The sequence below is a fragment of the Protopterus annectens genome, chromosome 4.part0 (genome assembly GCF_019279795.1).
Source record: "Protopterus annectens isolate FY-2018-M chromosome 4.part0, PAN1.0, whole genome shotgun sequence".
Lineage (NCBI taxonomy): Eukaryota > Metazoa > Chordata > Ceratodontiformes > Protopteridae > Protopterus > Protopterus annectens.
In genome coordinates, this window is record NC_056733.1 from 706427103 (window position 1) to 706450194 (window position 23092).

Genomic DNA, 23092 nt, shown 5'->3' on the forward strand with positions numbered 1-23092 from the left:
CTTTTCCAGTACAAAGTTAAGGTCCCAGGCAGGGTTGGGTGCTTTCCTAGGAGGCCTTAAGTCGTTATCCCCTCTCAGGAACTGTTTGATGAGAGGGTGAGAAAACAGAGGTGGCTCAGTATTATAATAAGCTGAGATGGCAGAGGCATGAATCTTAATGGAGGAGAAGGATAGGCCTCTGTGGAGTAGCTCTGCTAGGTAATCCAGGATTAGAGGTAAGGAGGGCACTGCTGTGTCCTTCCCTTGCGACGGATTCCAAGAACAATACCTTTTCCACTTTTCAGCATAGGATTTCCTAGTACTGGGCCTTCTGGCTTCAAGAATGATGTCCAGCACATGTTTGCTGAGGGTTGCTGGTGGTGTATTCAAGGGATAAGCCAGACCGCAAGGTTTAGGGATTGCAATTGTGGATGCAAAATCTGTCCCTCCTGCTGAGACAGCAGGGTAGAAGTCTGGTGAAGGTGCCAGGGTGGCACTGTTGTCAGACTGCGCAAGGTGGGTACCAGTGCTGGCATGGCCAGTCTGGGGCAATAAGAATTGCCCTTGGCCTGTCCTGTTTTATCTTGAGTAGTACTTTTGAGAAGAGGGGCAGAGGGGGAAGGCATAAATTGAGAGGTTTTCCCATTGAAAGGATAGGGCATCCACCTTCCAAGGCCCTGCTGCGAGGGTTCCTGGTGCAGAATTTGCTCAACTGGTGGTTCTCAGGGGAGGCAAATAGGTCCACCTCCGGTGTTCCCCACTTCTGGATCAGAAGGTTGAAGGTGTTGGGCTCCAATTTCCCACTTGTGTGGGTTTAGGAGATTTCTGCTCAAGTCTGCCAGTGAATTTTGTTTGCCTGACAGGAATTGCGCTTGTAGATGCACTTGGTTGCTCAAGGCTGTGTTCCACAGGGCCATGGCTAACCTGCAGAGTGGGTATGAATGGGGCCCCCCCTGCTTCTTTATGTACCACATAACTGGGGTGTCTGTTTTTATAAGCAGTTGTCTTGGAAGGATTAGGTCTTTGAAGGCTGTCAGAGCAATCTGTACAGCTGGCATCTCTTTTTGATTGATGTGCAGGATAATCTGGGCTGGGCTCCAGTGGCCCTGAATGCACTTGCCTGTCATGTGAGCCCCCCATGCATAGTCTGATGTGTCTGTTGTCAGGGTTTGGGCGGCAATGGGTTGAGTGAAAAGCAGTCCCTTGTTGTGGTTGCATGCTTCTGCCCACCAAAGGAACTCTGCCCTTAGACAAGGTATGATTGGAATGACTGTTTCCAGGTCCCGAGAATACTGGCACCAAAGACTTAAATACCATTGAAGTTTCCTCCTATGCAGTCTTGCATATGGAATTAGCAGAATACATGAGGCCTTGAACCCTAAGGCTTGCAGTATTTTCCTTGCAGACAGCTGGGTTCTGGTGGCCATTTGTCTGAAGTAGTTTGGCAGATGGCCTGTTTTTCTGAAGTGAGAAATGCCATCTGGGAAGTTATGTCCAAGTCTGCTCCCAGGAACACAATCTTTTGACTGAGCATCAGTTGAGATTTCTTTTCATTGATGGTGTAACCCACTGAAGTGAGAAGGCTTTTTACAAATGGCCAGGTGCTGAAGTAGCAATTCCTGACTGTCCGCCTGAATCAGGCAGTCATCCAAGTATGGGAAAATTTGGATATTTCTCTGCCTGAAGTATGCAATGGCTGGAGCCAGGCACTTTGTGAATACTCTGGGTGCAGTAGATAAGCCAAAAGGAAGTGGAGAGAACTGATAGTGCATACAGCCTGCCCTTAAGTGTAGATATTTTCTGCACAACTCCCTTATGGGGATGTGCAGATAAGCTCTAGAGTGACTAACCAGGCATCCTTGGCTAGCATAGGGAGAAGCTGTTGCAGGTAAGCATCTTGAATTTTGGGACCACCAGAAAGGTGTTGAGAGTTGATAGAACCAGGACTGGGTGCCAAGAGCCCTCTTTTCTGTGCACCAGGAAAAGTCTGGAGTAGAAACCCTGCCCCCTTGTTTTACTGGAACAGGTTGAATAACTCTGATACTGAGCAGGGAAAGTACTTGCTTTTGAGCCTCTGCCCACTGTTTTGGAGGAAGGTCTGCAAACCTGCTTGGGGTTGACAGTGTATGGAAGTAGAATCTGTACCCCTGAAATACAATGTTTTGGACCCATCTGTCCTGAGTAATGGACATCCAGTTTTTTGAATGAAGGGCAAGTTTTCCTCCTAGGGGCACAAGTAATTGGGCAGGGCTGTGAAGGATAATTGAAAAGTTATTGTGAACTTTTTCCATAAGGGGGCGGCTTAACAGTACAGTTGTGTACATTTACCATAAATGCACTGTTGCAGTCATTACATTTGGGTAATCTGCTGGCAGGTTGCCCTCTGTCGGCCTGATTGATAAAGTCTTGGGTCCTGCATCTGTTGCTGTCCCTTCTTCCATGACGTCAGGTCGTCAGGGGTATAAAACATGCAGCCAACACCATTACATCAGTTTTCTTGACCCAGATGTCAGGTGCCCCCCAAATGAAGAGCAAATAAAATTAAAAACACAAACTATACCTCCAGTCCCAAAAGCAAATACACCAAAAGGGCTTTTAAGCATAGTGAAAGAAAGTGGAGGTATAGCCAGAGAAAAGTAGGGGGCTGGAGGGAGGGTAACCAGGACTGCAACAGTGAATACACTAACATCTACATTTATGGCAAGTGTACACAAATGTACTATGTTCTTCGTGTTTCACTGTTGCAGTCATTACATTTGGGTAGATTCCCAAAGCTATGGTTGGGTGGAGGGAATTATATAGCATTAGGACCAGCTATAAGGCCCTGCAGGACAGCAGTGGTAAAGCCAGCTCTGGATTTAGAGAAAAAGGGTAAATGGTAATGTTTGGTGAACGTATGAACTGAGCTCCAGGTAGCAGCTTCTAGAATGTCCCTGGTAGGTACACCTCTGAGAAAGGCTGTAGAAGTAGATGTAGCCCTGGTGGAATGGGATCCGATCCCCTGGGGGATAGTTTTTCCATGGTGCATATAGCAGAAACGAATACAATGGCTTATCCATTTGGAAATAGTTTGCTTTGAAATCGGCTTTCCCTCTGCCCCTGCAGCAAATGCCACCAGTAATTGTTCAGATTTTCTTTGAGATTTTTGTCCTGTTTCCCCTAGTTCTGTGGATTGGGAAAGAAAGTTGGCAAATGAATGGTCTGATTAAGAGCCACACTGGATACCACCTTAGGCATGAAGGATGGATTGGTCCTGAGAGATACCCTGTCCGTATGAAAAATGATGAAAGGCTCCACTGCCATAAGAGCCTGTAATTCAGAAATCCTTCTAGCTGAAGTGACTGCTAAAAGGAAATCTGTTTTCCAGGAGAGAAAGTTTAAGTCTGCAGTAGCAGCTGGCTCGAAAGGAGGGAGAGTGAGTTTTTCCAATACAAAATTGAGGTCCCAGGCAGGGGTTGGAGCTCTCCTGGGTGGTCTTAAGTGTTTGGCACCTCTGAGGATACTGCTTTAACACAGGATGAGAGAAGAGGGGAAGTTCTGTGTTGTAATGAGCTGAAATGACTGAGGCATGGATTTTTATGGAAGAAAAGGACAGGCCCTTGTGAAGCAACTCAGTTAAGTATTGTAAAATCTGAGGAATATTGGCCACTGCTGTGCTTATCCCTCGAGAGTGATTCCAGGCACAGAATCTTTTCCATTTGTCAGCATAAGATTTTCTAGTACTACGCCTTCTTGCCTCCAAAATGACATCACAGGTTTGCTGAGGGATGCTAAGGGTGAATTTAGGTGATTAGCCATGCTGCAAGATTCAAAGTTTGGAGCAGTGTGCGCAGAATTTGGTTGTTCTGCTGAGACAGTAAGGTGTCTGAAGCAGGTGCCACGGTGGAAGGTGCGACACATTGCGCATGAGTGGGTACCAGTGCTGGTGAGGCCAGTCTGGAGCAATCAAAATCATTTTTGGTTTGTCCCGTTTGACTTTTAGTAGAACTTTTGAGAGCAAAGGCAGAGGGGGAAAGACCTAGACTGATAGGTTTTTCCAGCTGAAGCATAGAGGATCCACTTTCCAGGCTTTTTTGTGATGCGTTCTTGTGCAGAATTTGTCCAACTGATAGTTCTGGGGTGAGGCAAAAAGATCTATGTCTGAACTCCATCTGCGTGTCAACATATTGAAAATTCATGGTTCCAGTTTCCATTTGTGTGGGTCCATGAGATTTCTGCTTAGTTCGTCTGCCAGAGTATTCAGCTTTCCTGGCAGGAATTGAGCATGCAGTTGTATTTGATAGGTCAAGGCCGTGTTCCACAATGCCATGGATAGTCTGCAAAGGGGGTAGGAGTGTGCACACCCCCCTGCTTGTTGATGTAACATGTAACCGTGATGTTGTCCATCTATCATTAATTGTCCTGGATGAAGGAAGTCCTTGAAGGCTGTCAGTGCATTCTGTACAGCTAGCGTTTCTTTTTGATATGAAGGTGCATTTGATTTGGGCTCCATTTGCCCTGAATGCACTTCCCTGCCAGATGTGCCCCCCAAGCATAGTCTGAAGCACCTGTTAGGGTTTGGGCGGCAGGGGGTGGTGTGAATGGCAGTCCCTTGTTTTGGTGGCAGGCCTCTGCCCACCATAGGATCTCTAGTTGCAGGCAAGGTATGATAGGAATCATTGTTTCCAGGCTGTGACAATGCTGGCTCCATAGACTTTAATGCTGACTCCATTGACTTTTTAAGTACCACTGATGTTTCCTCATATGCAGTCTTGCATATGGAATTAGAAGAATACAGGAGGCCATGAACCCCAAGGCTTGCAGTATTTGCCTTGCAGAAAGCATGGTGTTTGTGGCCACCTGTTTGAAGTAAGTCTCCAAATGAATTTGTTTTTCTGGCATAAGCAAAGCCATCTGGACAGTTGTATTCAAGCTTGCACCCAGGAATGTAATTTTTTGAGAGGGTACCAGTTGTGATTTATTTTCGTTTATAGTGTACCCTAGACAAGTTAGAACCCTTTTTACAAACGCCAGATGGTTTAGAAGAGTGCTCTCGTTTTCTGCCTGAATTAAGCAATGGTCCAGGTATGGATATATTTGAATATTTCTTTGCCTGCAAAATGCAATTACTGGAGCCAGGCACTTTGTAAAGAAGCTGGGTGCAGTAGATAAGTCAAAGGGCAGTGCAGAGAACTGGTAATGCAAGTAGCCTGCTTTGAAGCGGAGGTATCTTCTGCAAGATTCCCTGCTTGGGATATGCAGGTACGCCTCTTTTAAAGCTAGAGTTGCCAACCAGGTATCTTTGCCTAGCACAGGAAGTAACTGGTGAAGAGTCAGCATCTTGAATTCTGGAATGTCCAGAAAGGTGTTTAGAGTAGATATGTCCAGAATTGGATGCCATGATTTGTCTCTTCTGGGTACCAGGAAAATTCTTGAATAGAAACCCCTTTTCCTCTTCTGGTACTGGCTGAATAGCCCCCATGTTCATGAGGGAAAGTACTTGTTTCTGGGCCTCTTCCCACTGATTTAGGGGCAGGTCTGGCCATCCATTTGGAATTGGCAACGTGTGGAAATGACATCTGTATCCCTGGGGTACTACATTTAAAACCCATTTGTCCTGGGTTATAAGTTGCCAGTTTCTTGAATGAAGAGCCAGTTTTCCCCCCAAAGGGGCAGCTAAAAGGTAAGTGCTTGGTAAGTGTAAAGGAAAGTCACTGAGACGGCTTACCATAGGGAGGTGTCTTCCAGATTTGGAGGTGGAGGCACCCCATTGCTTTGCTCTAAAAGTCCCTTGTGACTGAAATCTGGAGCCTTTGGAATGTCTGGGTTTGACTTGAGTGGCTCTCGAAGGGACTGGAGGGGACCAATACTTCGTAGGCCAGAGTCTACTAAATCTTGGAGATTGCACTTGTAAGAGATCTTTCACAGTTTGCATAGATTTAGCGTTTTCTTCCATCTTTTTAAGAACCTCTTCTGCTTTGGTGCCAAATAAACAGTCCTTATTTAAAGGAGCATCCAGTAATTTGGATTTGACATGATCTGGCAAGGTTTGTTCCTTCAGCCAAGCATGCCTTCTCAGTACAGACCCAGTGACTGCAGCCCTGCAAGATGCTTCTAGGGCATCAAATCCACACTGCAAAGTATGTTTACTAACTTGGTTTGCAGAATGCATTAGCTCTTGTTAAATCTTTATTTTCTGCACAATCTGGAAGTAACACCATTTTGTTGTTTAATCAGTTCCATAATATGCTGCTAGTACTTCAACATGTGAAACTGGCAATTCAATGCCCTGATGGCAAGAGTTGCAGAGGTATATACCTTCTTACCCCATTGGTCTAAAGCTCTGGAATCCCTGTCTGAAAGGGGTAGGATTTTTGGCTGTAGTAGCCTTAATACCTTTAGGTCCCTGGGAAATGATCTCTGGATCCGCAGTAGGATTCTTGGAAGAGAAATTTGTGGGACTCTGGTACTCTGTAGCACCTGTCAGGTTTCCTAGGGGCCAGTATCTGGAGTAAGACTGGATTCCATAAAAACATCTACAACATCCAGGACAAGGGGTATAGCTAGGCCTGTGCTAAGGCAACTCTAAAGATTGTCCGAGTCTCTTATGCTCTCTTAAAGTAAGCAAGGTTTCAACAAAAGAAAAATCCTCTGGAGGGGAGGCAGAGAGAATGGATTCCTCTGCATCCGAATTCTCACAGGTTGATAAGGGCATGTCCTGATAATCAGAAGGGTCAGAGTCATCGGACTCCTGGTCTGTAGAATCAGAATGAAACTCAATTCTTCGTTTCTTAGAAGGGGAAGGCTGGCTTCCCCTAATTAGAGTAATAAGGTCTTCAGACATTCTAAGCATTTATTTTTGTGGCATGGGAGCATGAGCATGCATTTTGGTCTTCAGTTTTCTAGGCGTAGTGCGTACTCTGGGCCTCAGAAACTTGACAGTTTTAGCTAAAAACGAAGTCATTGGTTTAATTCAAACATTGGTAGGTCAGAATACACCCTCAGAAGCCAGTGCCTGCACAGCGGCTCCGGATCCATCCAAGGTAGAGACATCCGCAGGTTCCATAGTTGAAGCATCTCACCGCATACTGGACTCCGAATGGGTCTCAGCAGAGGCCTGCGAATCTGTAGAAGCAGGCATCAGGGGATGCAAAGGCGCCTCACTGACTACCAGTGGACTGGTGCGACTAGCTTAACGGAAGTGTTGTAGACAGTTTTGGACCTATGCAGTCTGTCTTTATCTTTATGTTTTTTCAGAAGCTCGGTAGTTGGATGGCTTTTCAAAGCCATTTCGGAATACGGAGAACGAGAGTGAAAGAATTTAGCAACAAAGACAGCCTGATGAATGGTTCAGGCGTTAAACAAGGCACAAAACCGACAGCAAGGAACATCGTGGTCTGGGCCTAAACAGGTGATGCCGTAAGAATGAAAATCTCTGAAGTATTTGCTTTCCAGAGGCAAGACAATTGTTAACTTTTTCTGACGTCGGTTAGAGCAAGAAAAAAGGATCCCCAACGGGGGTACTTAGCTTTAGAAAACTTCAGGATTGCAAACTCGAAAACAAATATTTCAGGTAGTGGCCAACTGGCACTTGCAAACTGCTTCTGTTTTGGGCTCCTCCTCGGCAAGAAAGACTGGGGTAATGGCGTCGGCTGCCTGTTTTATACCCCCGACGACCTGATGTCATGGAAGACGTGACAGCGTCCGATGCAGAAATCCTAAGACTCTGGTATGCGGGCCGACTAAGGGCTACGTGCAGGCAGATGACCCAAGTGTGATGACTGCAACAGTGAAACACGAAGAACATCTGAAATCTGTGGAGAGAGATGAGATAAGGCTAGAGAAGCTCTAAGCACTGATTGGGCTGAAGAGAATACCCCTGCCGCAGGCTGCATGGTAGCAAAACACTGTAGTCACTGTTAGGCTGGGAAGCTCGTGCAGGATGTAACCAAAGATAGTCTCTTCAATATCTTGCTCTGCACAGGATGACAGTACTTTGCCTACTCCTTTTCCACATACTCACTTCAACATAACCCAAGGTGAAAGAATGGGGTTGTCATATGCCCATGCATACAAGACTTCATTAGCCAAGAAGTTTCACTAAAAATGCAGTCCGTAAGTGGTGGTGGGTGGAGATTAAGGTGAGGAGATCATGTCCCTACCTATATCAGAGAAAGTGGTATGCAGGTTCTTAGATTGCTCAAAGGAAGCTAAATTAGGAGAGAGCACTTGCAGTCCAACCATAGCTCCAGCAAGAATAGAACTTATGAACTGACTATATGTGGGGTCAAGCATGCAACAGTTGTGAAACAATGTCAGGCAATAGGGACTCAGTGCCTGTCAGTGCTGATATACTGGGTCATGAAAGGCTTGCAGTGGGACTAGGAGCTGGTATCAAGCCATGATCCTAAAGGGCGTCATCCTGCAAGTCACATGGACAGGATGCACCAGACTTCAAATATCTGTCAGGGCTTGAAAGACTGGACATAGTCCTGGTGCAGAAGTTATAAAGAAGCTTCCTCTACCTGTACCACTGGATCCTGCTATGCTTAGTGTGTCTAGAGACCTGGACACAAAGTCTTTCAACCACAGTATGATTAAAGACCTGAGCGAAGTTGACACAAAGGGCTAACACTACAGAATCAAGCCAGTCATGAGTGTGCTCAAGCAAATCTAACTAAGGTTGGTACCTACTGCCAAGCAGGAAGCCAGGGCTGGATCTCTTGCAAGCTCCATCATCCACTAAAGCAGGTGGCTACCAAGACCAAGAGCTACCAAGGCTACCAAGACCTCACCAGACGGATGTATCGCTGAGAGATTCCCTCATCAAGGTCTATTTCTCATGTTTTCTGATGGCGCTCAAAGTATTTCAGGCTGCACTACAGACAATCCCACCAATCTCCACATGGAAAACTCAACCACCAGCATTCCCTCCTTGATGCACAGTGGGATCGGGAGAGTCTCAAAAATCTGCAGGTTGCCAGTCTGACTCACTGGCACGTGCATGTCATTCATTCCATGTTCTTCTCACAAACGGTTTTGGTTCACTATCTTTGGCAACAATGACACTCAAGATTTCTCTCTCTGCACTAAATTACGAAACTATTCAACAAAAATAATCATCAAAACATGACCTTTGGGAACTGCAAAAAATAACCACATGGATGTCTCCTAGTAAAGAAGCTTTAACAAAAAAATAAATAAAAATGCCAAACTGTAATATAAGAAGAGATGAACCCAATTAAAATCCTACCAGGGAAGATCCCTGGTGCTAGATCCTCAGCATCAGGTCTAGAGTTACAAAAACGAAAGTGCATACAGAAATAAAACAATTAGCCACCAGGTTAAAGAATACCAACCATCTTGAGTTAAGACTGTGCCAACAGCTTCAGCAAACCAATGCAGAGGAGACAGATTTCCTGAATTTCACCTCCACACAAATTCTATAAAACACAAGCCAAAAATACAGAAGCTGTACCTGGTATTTCTGTCCTGATCTCGAATCTTTTTCTCCATTTCTGCATCTGTTAGGGTCTCAAGAAGGGGACACCACTGGTCTGCATCTCCAGTATTCCTAATTGCAATCTCCACTGTTGGGAGAGGATTTTCACTAAGAACAGAAAAAACATTTATGAAAAATACACACGTTTGAACTAAAGCATTATGATGGCACTTTCAAATAAAACAATATTTGTACAAGAAATCTGTCTACTAAATGCTGCTGATACAGCTCGTGTATTTTCTCTCTCTTTTTTTTGTTAAGTGGGAGAACAAGTAAATGCTGTGTCTAAGGCTTTAATAGTGAATGCAATTCAATGGTTTACAGATTGCAAATCCATACAGAAAAAATGAAAGTATATTTGTTTGTAAAACTTACCATAACAGTAGATATTCAAATGATCACTGCTGCAGTAGCATCCAAAGCTTCAGGGCACATTCCACCCACCCAAACTACCAGACAGCTCAAGCTGAGATGACTAAAAGACAGGTTTGTGTACAAAACCCTTCAGATCTTTCCAGCCAGCAGAGAGGTTAAGCCCTGAAAGGACAATGCTAGGAACAAAACAATAAAAATAAAATGCCCACACACCGATATAAAAATGCAACAGAAAAAAGGAGCTGGAGAGAGGGAGGGAACAGCTACTGCAGGAGTGCTCATTCAAACAGCCACTGTTAAGGTAAGTTTTACTTACACAACTGTACTATGTTCATCATACTGATCACTGCTGCAGTAGCCTTGGTTACATGGGGAGATTAGCTTAGCTAATTACATTTAAGAGTGGACGGAGAGAAGGGTCTAGAAGCCCCTGGAGAATGGACCTAGCAAAGCTTGAGCTGAACCCTAGAGTAGGAATCAAGCTTGTAGTGCCTTGTAAAAGTATGCATAGAGGACCAAGTAGCAGCTTCTGCAATACTCAAGAAATCAACATTTTCAAAAAGGCATAGATGAAGCAAAGGCCCTGGTAGAGTGGGCCTTGATCCTGACTGGAATAGTTTTGTTATGGCAAGTATATGAAAACATAATAGCCTTAGACAATCATTTGCAAGTGGCCTGTTTTGACACAGGTTGTCTTATCTGGACAAGAAACGAGCAAATGATCTGAAGAGAGATTTAGTTCTGTCAAGATAGTACCCGACTTGTCAGTGGACATTCAAGGTACGGAGCATCCTTTCACCCTCATTTTTAGGTTCTGAAAAGACAACAGGGAGATAGATAGTTTAGCTTAAAGTTTACTTGGATACCACTATACATAAAAGGATAAGTTCTCACAGAAACCATGTCCCTATGGAAAATGCTAAATACTCCTGTCATCACTGCATAGCCCTTCACAAACTCAATTGGCTTGAACTTCCACTTCACCTTACTTACACTCAGCTAATCATAGCACATAAAATCATTAATTCAGCCATGGCCTCCCCAGCCTTAAATACAATCTTCAACTCATACATGCCAAACAGACTTCTTGGGTGAGAAAATAAGCAGCTTGTTCAAGAACATCATCCCATGAAAGCAGTCAGGAAAAAAAGTATACTTTCCTCGCAGCTGAAATACACCCTTATCTTTAATATCTAACTACAGTCTCAAGACTTTCAAAATTGCACTTAAGGAGCACCTTTCTAAATCGTGGCCATGCTCCTGCTCAGCCCCAGGCGGATAAATCAGACTTCTTCACGCTTCCTCCTCCCTCCATTCATACTATCAACTCGGTCTGCTTTAATCTTTAACCTCTTCCTCTCTCATCCTCTTAACTCGGACTAACCTAATATACTATTTTCTCTTATTCTGCTTCTCTTCCTCCAGGTTTCCTACTACTACACCCCTAATTTATTTCATTTTCTAAACTACCTTCTCTACCACTACTACACATTTTCTTTATGACTACTCCAATAATTTATGTCATGACTAGCATAGTCACTGCATGTAAAATAATGCACCTATACTGTGTGTGTAATTTTGGTTATATTTTTACTACTGTCAAGTGAACATTTTTGTTTATACTACTACAGTTAATCTCTTGTGGAGCTTCCTCCCCAGGCCTCCTTTGAAAATGGGTTCTTTATGGCCCAGTTGGACTTTCCCAGTAAACAAACGTCAAATAACTAAATAAACAAAGACTCGCATCTTGACCCTACAATGCATGTAGTATTAATAACCCTGTAGCATTTCACAAATACTTAGCTCTAGATCTAACATTAGTTGTATGCAATATTTTGGCTTATATGACTTCAAGAAATAAATGTTTCATTTAATAATTCAATGTTTTGCTTACTTGATATTAAACAAAGTTATAGTATACAAAAGATTATAGGCAAAAATTACTACAACGTTTGCATTAATATTTAAAATTATTCAACAGTTTTTTTATAATTCCAGTTATCTGATACTTGGACTTCATTTCACGTTTAAGTATCAATTACCCTTGTGTTCATTACATATTACATTTAGTAATGGATGCATTTATAAAATTATAAATGATATACTTTGTGACAGACTAGTATCAGTTAAGAGTGAAAGGGAAGGTCTACAAGAGGGTAGTGAGACCAGCTGTGTTATATGGGTTGGAGACAGTGGCATTGACAAAAAGGCAGGAGTTAGAGCTGGATGTGGCAGAGTTAAAGATGTTGAGATTTACGCTGGGTGTGACGAGGGTGGACAGGATTAGGAATAAGTATATTAGAGGGTCAGCCCAGGTTGGACGGTTTGAAGACAAAGTCAGAGAGGCAGGATTATGTTGGTTTGGACATGTGCTGAGGAGGGATGCAGAGTACATTGGGAAAAATATGCCAAGGATGAAGCTACCAGGTAACAGGAAAAGAGGAAGGCCTAAGATAAGGTTTATGGATGTGGTGAGAGAGGACATGCAGGTGGTTTGTGTGACAGAGCAAGATGCAGAGGACAGGAAGAAATGGAAACAGATGATCAGCTGTGGCAACCCCTAACGGGAACAGCCGAAAGAAGAGGATTATGATAAATGATATAGTTCATACATCAAATTCTCATGAGAATGGTCAAAGGATTAATAAATGATAATAAAAACAATCATGCAGCCATTTATGGGCAGCACAGAATAACACTGCAGTCACAGCACAGTGTTTGGTTTTCCAGTTTGACTGGTTGGCTGGTGTGACTTGAGTCCTCTTTATATATGCATGTTTCTTTGTTAGTGTTTGGATTTTCTCCCAAATCCTAACGATATGCTGCAAGTGAACTTACAATTGTTCATGTTTCCTAAAAGTTGACTGCAGTATGCGACTCACCTGTGATGGCCCATCTCCCCAACCAGGATTAGTTTTGTCTACACTGCAGGGAGGGAATACAAAGATAAGTTCCAGCTCCTATTATTAAAATGAATTTCTTCCTAGAATCTTGTAATACTTCAATGTAACCAAACTAACTATTCCAAACAAATTTTTCCATAAAACTCATGCCGAATTATTTAAATTTATCTGGTTCCTGAAATCAGTTAGAATCAGCTATAACTACTCCGACCTAAAGGAAAATGTGGAGTTGACCTACAGGATTTTAAATTATACTATGAAATTTGTTGTGCCAGTAAAATCACCAAGATAGCTTATTTCAACCAAAATGAAAGTGAGTGGTCCTCAATGTGGGTGAAATTATGGTTTGATTACATTAGAACTCAAATCATCAATCCAAAGTCGCACTCTTTTATCAACCAAGAAATTATTTAAAAAAAATCAGAATACATAAGCTGATTAAAGACAAAGTTAATATATTTCAAAAGTTGATAAAAATCCCTAAATCTAGAACATACCCTCATACTACTGCAACCATTACATTTAATCCCAAATCTTAGAATAAACAATAATATAATACATTTAAACTCTTGTCCCTTAATAAACTCTACAGTATGGGATTTCGATAAGTTAAGGGATCATTCTATTGAGAATGTTAGGATAATAATGAAGTTATTAAAAAAGTGTCATCATACTAATACAAGTTAAAGACTATCAATTGAATATCACAAAAGATAAACAAAAATGAACCAAATACTGCCATGACAGACTGAATCTTTAAGGGTCTGTTATCTAAAAGTAAAATGCTGTCTAATGTTTACAACCAAATTTCCTCTAATACCAGTCTCCTATATTAAACTTAAATGATTCTGATAACGAAAGCAAAAACATTACTATGGAACAAAAATTGTAAGCAACAGAAAAAAAAAACAATAAAACTAACTCCTTTGAAAAACTTTATTTATACTTAAGTTATGATAAACAATATGTATCTTACTCCTTTGAAATTAAGAGCATTATTCAAGCTCATCACCATACTGCCCGGCAACAACTGCAGACCCACTACATTTATTCTGGAGCTGCAAATGTACTCAAACTATGGCGTTCATTAAAAGGGAAGTTAGAAAAAATGGGTTATGAAAAATCAACACACTCATGGGAATTTGCTATTATTCACATAGCTCCACAAAATCTATAGAAATTGATCAAACATGTAATGATTATTGCTTTTGCCTTAGTCGAGCTATATATAACCTAAAACTGGTTTGACCAAACAAAATTATCTTGGAGCGGCTTCAAAAATATGGCAGTAAAATATTTATCTTTGCATAAACTAGTTGCAAAAAATAATCTTTCCTATCTACAAAAGTACTGGAACCTCCTTTTAAAAAACATACTAAATAAGTTATGAATGACGCGTTTCAAAACCAGAAAGTATAAATGTGAATCTAGTTAACACCAAAATCTTAAAAATATAAATAAATTGTAATTAAATCAAGCACAATTAAGTTGTTAGAATCTTTTTCCTAATCACCATAACAGAAGTTGAATATACATGTAAATGGTGACACTATATTGTAAATAACTGGAAATAGTTTTGCTGCTATAGTCTATACTATATACCTGTATATGTACTAACAATTCAGTTTCTTTTCCGTTAAAAATGTACTTTCATGCAATATAAATGTAGAATCTTACATATGTATGCTGCTGCATATCGGTTCTCTGTATTGTTTTATTTTGTAGTTGAATTTGTGTTTTTTACCGAAAAAGAGAAATTCTTAAAAAAAAGAAGCTTCAGCTTCACAACCAAGACATGGATTAAGTAAATAATTACACAATAAATTAATACCTTTTATTTCCCTGCAAGATCTTAATACATTTGCAATAATTTTGGCCAGTTCAAACAAAACAGGAGCAGGACAGGCTTACCTTTTCCTTTGGTTAATTACATTGCTTTTGAAAGGCAAGTTCCTATTTTAATGTACACCGGAGAATCTGTCCTACATTTAAAAATATGAAAGTAACTTGAATCCATGCACAGCTGTAGAAACCTATTCTGGCACCCCAAACCATTCCCCAATTTGGTTTTCTAGCTTACATTCCATATTACAAGGGGGGTGCCTAAATCAGTTAAACCACACAGTGTGATAAAATGAGTCTGACCTGATGGCAAAAGCAATTCCAGTATTTCATTTCTGAATGCCAATAATGTACTAAAGAGCTGGCTGTGCCCCCTACCTTTGCCACCAGGGTGGTTATTCCCTTCGCTCCATCCTAGCTAAGATACTTTTTGTATGTAATGCTTCAAACACATTCCAACATAGAGAGAGTCAAAAGCCCTGCCTTTATCAAGGCTTACAATAGCAATTATTTGCTGAATCCATCTGAACACAACCTTTTAAACATTTGTCTGCCTTTTTATTACTAACAGTAAAGCTAAGTATAAAAGGTTTTACTGCTTTAGTTAATATATTCCTTAATATTTTTGTGTATATGTAATGTATCACATTAAGTACTATTCTCAATGATTATGGTACCACTGAAGCAAAACTATAGTTTTAGGAAGGCGGAATTTTATTAATTTTTTTTTGAAAACATGGTTATTTCAGATGCTTGTCTTGGCATGCATTTATATTTTTCCAAGACTATTTCAGAAGCTATACTGTTCATAACCTAATAAAATGCATGAAATTCAGAAGAATGTTTCATACTTGTGGATGTTGTTTTACTTAAGTGAATTTGCTAGATTATTTCAAGGATTTTAATTTTTCATTTCATTCTGAAGAACGGATTGAAAAATGATGTGCAATGTTTACAACAAAGTATTTCATATGCCATCTTTTTCTTTCCAGAATCTTGCACCTGTCAGTCTGACACTCTCAGTAAAATGCAAGTAAAACCTAAGTTGATGCTTGTACATACTTTAACTGGCACAACTGGGAAAGAATACAGGAAGGTTGACAGACTGGCTGAGTGATGATTCAGAAGTCACCTTATGGGGAACGGATAAGTTTGTTCTCAACGTCATTCTATTATTGTGGAAAACCAGATAACAGGCTTTACATGAAAGGGCTTGAAATTCTGACACTCTTCATGCAGAAGTAACTGCCACCAAAAACAGTTTTCCATGATAGATATTTTAAATCATCTGCGGCTGCTGGTTCAATAGGAGAGCCTGTCAAAGCCAGCAGAAAGTACAGTTTTGTACCTACCATAAATGTATATGTCCGAACAGGATAGCATCTGCAGTCCTTACAAATGGGTTGTCCTGTCGTCAGGCAGCCCTTCGGTCGGCCGGATTCCAAAGTCTGGGTCTGGCCTCGGCTGGTGTCGCACTTCACCCGATGTCATCTCTGCTGGTCTTCGGGTATAAAGGCATCAGCCGACGCCATTTTCCTCAGTGTTTCTTGCCCCAGATGCCAGTTGCCCTCTTGGAAAGCTAAATTTTTGGGTAAATGCCAATGTTTCCAAAAAGTAGAAGGCAAACACAAAAATAAGCATGTATGTACATATATACAAACAAATACACCATAAGAGATCCCCCCCCAGCTAGCTATTAGGTGGGTAAATACCCTAGGAGTACCACAGAGGGGAAGGAGGGTGGGTAATCCTGACTGCAGATGCTATCCTGTTCGGACATCTACATTTATGGTAGGTACAAAACTGTACTATGTCCTTCAAGGATGCATCTGCAGTCCTTACAAATGGGTAGAATACCATAGCCAAACTAGGGGAGGAGGAAGAAGAATTATGGTGTAGTTAGGATCGCTTGCAAAACAGCAGTGGCAAACCCTGCTCGGGATCTAAAGTATAGAGGTAAGTTATAATGCTTGGCAAATGTATGCACGGAGGTCCAAGTAGCAGCCTCAATAATGTCCTTGGTAGCCACTCCTCGTAAGAAAGCTGTGGTAGTGGCTGTAGCCCTTGTAGAATGAGGCCTTATGTTCTGTGGAATTTGCTTTCCATGGTAGGAGTAACAGAATCTTATGCAATTTCTTATCCACTTGGAGATTGTCCGTTTGGAAATTGCTTTTCCTTCCCTTCCTGTTGCATAAGCTACTAGGAGCTGGTCAGTTTTTCTATTGCCCTTGGTTCTGTCCAGGTAGTAGCGCAACTGTCTATGTACATCCAAGGTATGCAGCAGTCTTTCCCCCCTGTTCTGTGGATTGGGGAAGAAGGTAGGTAGGTGGATTGCCTGGTTTAGAGATACTCTGGATACCACCTTAGGCATAAGTGTAGGATTAGTTCTCATGGACACTCTATCTTGATGGAAGATTAGGAAGGGTTGTACTGCCATTAAGGCCTGTAGTTCCGAAACCCTTCTTGCTGAAGTAATTGCCAGTAGGAAAGCAGTTTTCCAGGATAGGTGTTGAAGATCTGCTGTTGCTGCTGGTTCGAATGGAGGGAGTGTCAATTTTTCTAGCACAAAGTTCAAGTCCCATGCTGGTAATGGTGGTTTCCTAGGAGGTTTTACATTTTGCATTCCTCTGACAAACTCCCTGAGTGGAGGATGTGAGAAGACAGGGGAGCTAAGCTGTATTCTGCAGAAATAGCTGATGCATGTATCTTGATGGAGGAATAGGACAGGCCTGTATGGAGAAGCTCTGCCAAATACTCCAGGATGTTGGAAATATCTATCTTTGACACATCTTTCCTCTTTCAGTACTCCAAATGACAAACCTTTTCCATTTTCCTGCATAGTTCCTTCTTGTTGAAGGTCTGCGGGCCTCAAGGATAATGTCTTTAACCCTTTGGGATAAATCTGGGTTAGTTGCTCTTATGTAATGTTCCAGGCAGTCAGTTGCAGAGTTTTCAGGTTTGGATGCAGGATGTTGTAGTCGCTCTGAGTTAACATCAAAGGAATCAGGGGTAGTGTCCACGTTTCCCCCCGAGACATGCTCCTCAGCAATGGATACCAATGTTGTCTTGGCCAATTTGGAGCTATCAGAATTATCCTTGGACGTTCCTCTTTGATTTTCAGTAGTACCTTGTGCATCAAAGGAAGAGGTGGAAATGCATATGCCGTCAGGCCTTTCCAACTGAAGGACAGAGAGTCCACCTTCCAAGCAAGTGGGTGGTATGTCCTTGTGCAGAATTTCTTGAGCTGGTGATTGAGTGGGGATGCGAATAGGTCTATTTGTGGCATTCCCCATTTCTTTGTGATGGCCTTGAAGATGTCCGGGTGTAGCATCCATTCGTGAGCATCCAAAGTAGTTCTGCTTAACATGTCTGCTAGGATGTTTTCTTTTCCTGGTACAAATATTGCCTGTAACTGAATGTTGTAGCTCAGAGCCATATTCCATAGGTCCAGCGCCATTCGACATAGGGGGTATGAATGAGTGCCTCCCTGTTTGTTGATGTACCACATGACTGTGGTGTTGTCTGTCCTTATCATCAATTGGCCTTCTTTGAGGAATGGTCTGAAATTCTGGATTGCTAGTTTTACTGCCAGCATTTCTTTTTGATTTATATGCAGGTGCAGCTGATCTGGAGTCCATAAGCCTTGAATGCATTTGTCCAGCATGTGGGCCCCCCAACCTAGGTCTGAGGCATCCGTTGTGATGGTTTGGCTTGTTTGCATGTTGTGGAAGGACAAACCTGGGTTTGACTGGCATGCTTGAGCCCACCATAGGAGCTCTTGTTTCAGGCATGGGATTAGTGGTATTTCGGTTTCTAAGCTGTGCCTGTGTTGAGACCATAAATTCTTTAGGTACCACTGTAGCTTTCTCATATGCAGTCTGGCATGGGGGACCAGGATTATGCAGGATGCCATGAAGCCCAAGGCCTGCAGTACTTTCCTTGCTGTTAGTTTGTTCTGCTTTGTTAATGCCAAGAAGTAAAGAGGAAGTTGTTCTTGTTTTTCTGCAGTTAGGAATGCCATCTGTTTTACTGTGTCCAATTCTGCACCCAAGAATGTTCTTGTTTGGGATGGTATCAGTCTTGACTTTTTAAATTGACTGTGTATCCCAGGGCTTGTAGTAAGCAAATGACTCTTTGTAAGTCTTGTGTCAGCTTGCTTTTGTTGTCCGCTTGTATCAGGCAGTCGTCCAGGTATGGGTAAATTTGGATTCCCTGTAGCCTGCAATGAGCGATTACTGATGCCAGGCATTTCGTGAACACTCTGGGCAGTAGATAAGCCAAAGGGCAATGCTGAGAATTGATAATGCTCTGATCCTGCAAGAAATCTGAGGTATCTTCTGCAATTTTGTCGTATGGGGACGTGCAGGTATGCCTCCTTGAGATCTAGAGTTACCAGCCAACACTCCTTGCCCAGCATGGGAAGAAGTTGCTGTAGGGTCAGCATTTTGAATTTTGGAACAATGATGAATGTGTTTAAAGCGGACAGGTCGAGAATAGGTCTCCAACTTTTCTCTTTTCTTGGTACTAGGAAGAGTCTGGAGTAAAATCCTTTGCCCTGTTCTGTAGGTGGTACCCTTTCCACAGCTCTCATCTTTGTTAATTGAGCTATTTGTTTTAGAGCTTCTGTCTTTTGATTTGGTGGTAGGTTTGGCATTCCTCTTTTTACTGGTAAGGTGTGGAAATGAAACTGTAGCCTTGGTCTATAGTTTGCAAAATCCACTTGTCTCTTGTGATATAGTGCCAATTTTTTGAAAATAAGGCTAACTTTCCGCCTAAGGGTGCTGCTATTTGTTCCCTGGTAGGCGGTGTCAGAGCCAAGTCACTGTGATTGTCCTGTTGCAATGGCAGTGGTTGTGTCTGTGCCTCGTTGGTTATTGCCTTGCCACTGGCGTCCTCTGTAGGCACCTCCTCTGGATTGATTTCTGCCTCTGGAACGTCTATTCCTGCCTCTCCGAGATTTAGAGGAGTCTGGAAAGGACCAATTTTTGAAAGGCCAGTTCCTGCTAAACCTTGGGGGCTGAACCTGTAAGAAATCTTTAACTGTTTGTACAGATTTTGCCTTCTCTTCCATTTTCTTCATTACTTGTTGGGCAGGAGGACCAAATAGACTGACCTTATCCATAGGAGCATCTAATAGCTTTGTTTTAACATGATCCGGCAAGACCTGTTCTTTCAACCATGCATGCCTTCTTACAACTGTGCCAGTCATGGCTGATCTAAATGAAGCCTCCAGTGCATCATAGCCACATTTTAAAGAATGGTTACTAACCTGCTGAATGTTATTCACCATTTCTAAAACATATTTCTTATCTAAGGAATCAGAGGACAGTTTCTTAGTTAACTGATCAAGCATAAACTCTTGGTATTAGATCATATGAAACTGACAGTTCAAAGCTCTAGCTGAGAGAGTAGCAGAGGTGTATACTTTTTTACCCCATCTCTCTAAGGACCTGGATTCCCTTTCAGAAGGGAGAGGGTTTTTCGCTGAGGTCGAAGCTACTGCCTTAGGCCCCTAGGAGATAGTCTCAGGATCTGCAAGAGGAGCCTTGTATAAGTGGTGATGAGTGTCCAGTACCCTGTAAAACCTATCGGGCTTGGCAGGGGCTGGAGGTAAAGTATCAGGAGCAGTGCAAGCATCATTAAATGCATCATCCACAACAGGAAGAACTGGAGGTATAGCTAAGGGCCTATGTTGCGGTAAGTGTAGAAAGGTCCTAAGCCTTTTTCTTGAATCTGAGAAATCTTGTCCCTGCCATTGGAATTACTCTCTCATGGCATGTAAGGTTTCCCCAAAGGAAAATTCCTCTGGTGGAGAGGCAGAAGGTATAGATTCCTCAGCATCGGAATCTTCATAAGTAGAAAAAGGAGCCTCTGGATGGTCTGTATTGTCTGAATCATCAGAAGAGTCATCTGAGGACACTGGCTCAGGGGGCTCTGCTCTAGGTCTCTTTTCTGGAGGTTGAGAGGCCCTGTCTGGGTGAGATTGGGATCCCCTTATTAAAGAGATGAGATCCTCTGCCAGAGTAAGCATTTGGGAACTGGAACTGGGCCTGAGAGAGGGGGCTTAACAGGCACAGACTTAGCAGTTTTGGCTGCTTTAGCCCTGGCAAAGGCCTTTATAGACATGGCTGCAGGAGGCCTAGCAGCACCACGTGCTGGGGTAGAGACATCCAAAGGGATGGTGTCCGAAAATTCTAGAGAAACCACATTAGTAGGCAAAACTTCAGAGGCCGATTCAACGAGGGTAGCAGGGGCCTCGGTAGTAGTCATGGATTCGGCTGAAGATTGACCCGTTTGCTCGGTTTCGGCCGAAACCGAGACACTCGCGGTTTGCTTAACCGTGGTTTCGGCCAAAACCACGGACCACGAGTGTCGGTCTTTTTCTTTGCGTTTCTTAACAATTTGAGAAGTCAGAGGATCCGACGGCATAATGTACGCAAAAAGTACAGTTTTGTACCTACCATAAATGTAGATGTTCGAGGATTCCCTTGCTGCAGTCCTGACAATTGGGGTATAGTCCGCGTCCCAGTCGGCCCGAATACCAGAGTATAAGGCTGACGTCGGTCATGGCGCCTTAGACTGACGTCAGTACGTCAGGGTACTAATGCGCATGACCGACGTCATTTCCTCAGTCTTTTCTTGCCCCAGATGTCAGAAGACCCAAAAAGACAAGTCCCAAAAAACAACCTGCACCAAAAAACATGTACAATATATACAGTAATATATACAAAAAATATAAGCATGTAAACTCACCTACACAACCACCCTGAAACACAGAGGGAAGGAGGGAGGTTGGACTGCAGCAAGGAATCCTCGAACATCTACATTTATGGTAGGTACAAAACTGTACTATGTTCTTCGTCTTCCCTTGCTGCAGTCCTGACAATTGGGTAGAATCCCAAAGCAGAGGTAAGGGAGGCTGGCAAATTATAAAGTAGCAGGAGCTGACAACATGCCTTGTAAAACAGCTGTGGCAAAACCAGCTCTAGTCTTAGAGTATATAGGCAGGTGATAATGCCTAGAGAAAGTATGCACTGAACTCCAAGTAGCTGCCTCCAGAATATCCTTAGTTGCCACCCCTTAGAAATGCTGTTGAAGTGGCAGTAGCCCTAGTGGAATGAGGCCTAATCCCAGCTGGAACCTCTTTGCCATGATGGGAATAACAAAATGCAATGCAAAAGCCAATCCACCTAGAAATAGTTTGTTTTGACACAGGCTTGCCCTGTGAACTTAAAGCAAAAGAAACAAGTAACTGCTGAGACTGCCTAAAATCTTTAGTCCTGCTCAAATAATAACGCAATTGCCTGTGTACATCTAAAGTGTGCAAAATCTTTTCCCCTTTATTTTGAGGATCTGCAAAAACGTAGGCAAATGAATAGTTTGGTTTAAAGCCACACTAGAAACCACCTTAGGCATAAAGGAAGGATTAGTACGTAATGATACCCTGTCCTTATGGAAAATCAAAAGGGCTCTACTGCCATAAGGGCCTGCAACTCAGACACCCTTCTTGCAGAAGTAATAGCCAACAGAAAAGCAGTCTTCCATGACAAATATTTCAATTCAGCAGTAGCTGCAGGCTCAAAAGGTTGTAGAGTAAGTTTTTCCAACACAAAATTGAGATCCCAAGCAGGAGTAGGAGCTCTACGTGGGTTTCTTATATTCTTTGCCCCTCTAAGAAACTGCTTGAACAAAGGATGCGAAAACAAAGGTGGGTCACAATCATAGTGAGCTGAAATTGCTGCAGCATGAATCTTTATGGAAGAGAAAGACAAACCTTTGTCCAATAATTCAGTAAGATATTGAAGAGCCACACTGAAATTAGGCTCTGAAATCTCCAAATTCTTTGCTGTACTCCAAAATAAAAATCTCTTCCATTTGTCTGCGTACACTCTCCTAGTACTAGGCCTTCTAGCTTCCATAATCACATTTAAAACTTGTTGAGGAAGCTGAGACCTACCATGCTTCAACACAGAATATGCCAAGCTGTGAGATGAAGAGATGGAAGCTTGACATTGAGCAGATGACCGTCCTTCTGAGATAACAGATGAGGAATCAGAGGTAAAGGCCATGGAGGCTTCTTTACAAGACTCCTTAGAAGTGGGTACCAGTGTTGCCGAGGCCAATCTGGAGCTATCAAAATCATCCTTGGCCTGTCCTGTCTGACCTTTAGTAATACCTTTGGAAGAAGAGGTAGAGGTGGAAAGGCATAGACATGAAGGTTTTTCCAACTGAAAGACAGAGCATCCACTTTCCAAGCTGTGTGATGAAACCCCTTTGTGCAATACTTTGGCAGCTGGTGGTTTAGTGGAGAAGCGAACAGATCTATGTCTGGAGTTCCCCATGACACTGTCAATTTCTGAAATACATGAAGATCCAGTTTCCACTGTGGGGATCCATGATTTGTCTGCTTAATACATCTGCTAGGGAGTTCTGTGCTCCTGGCAGAAACCTTGCCTGAAGAGTCAGTTGCAGGCTTAACGCAGTCTCCCATAAAATCATTGCTTGCCTGCAT

The 23092-nt window shown here is 42.5% G+C and overlaps 1 protein-coding gene across 1 annotated transcript in view; it reads right to left on the reverse strand.

Moving 5' to 3' along the window:
* The window catches only part of SMARCB1 (SWI/SNF related, matrix associated, actin dependent regulator of chromatin, subfamily b, member 1), a 275898-nt gene that overhangs the window by 62767 nt on the left and 190039 nt on the right, over positions 1-23092 (reverse strand). Inside the window, exon 5 of the mRNA XM_044069770.1 lies at positions 9437-9568. Within this exon, the coding sequence (XP_043925705.1) occupies positions 9437-9568 (132 nt within the window). The remainder of the gene's footprint in view (positions 1-9436; positions 9569-23092) is intronic.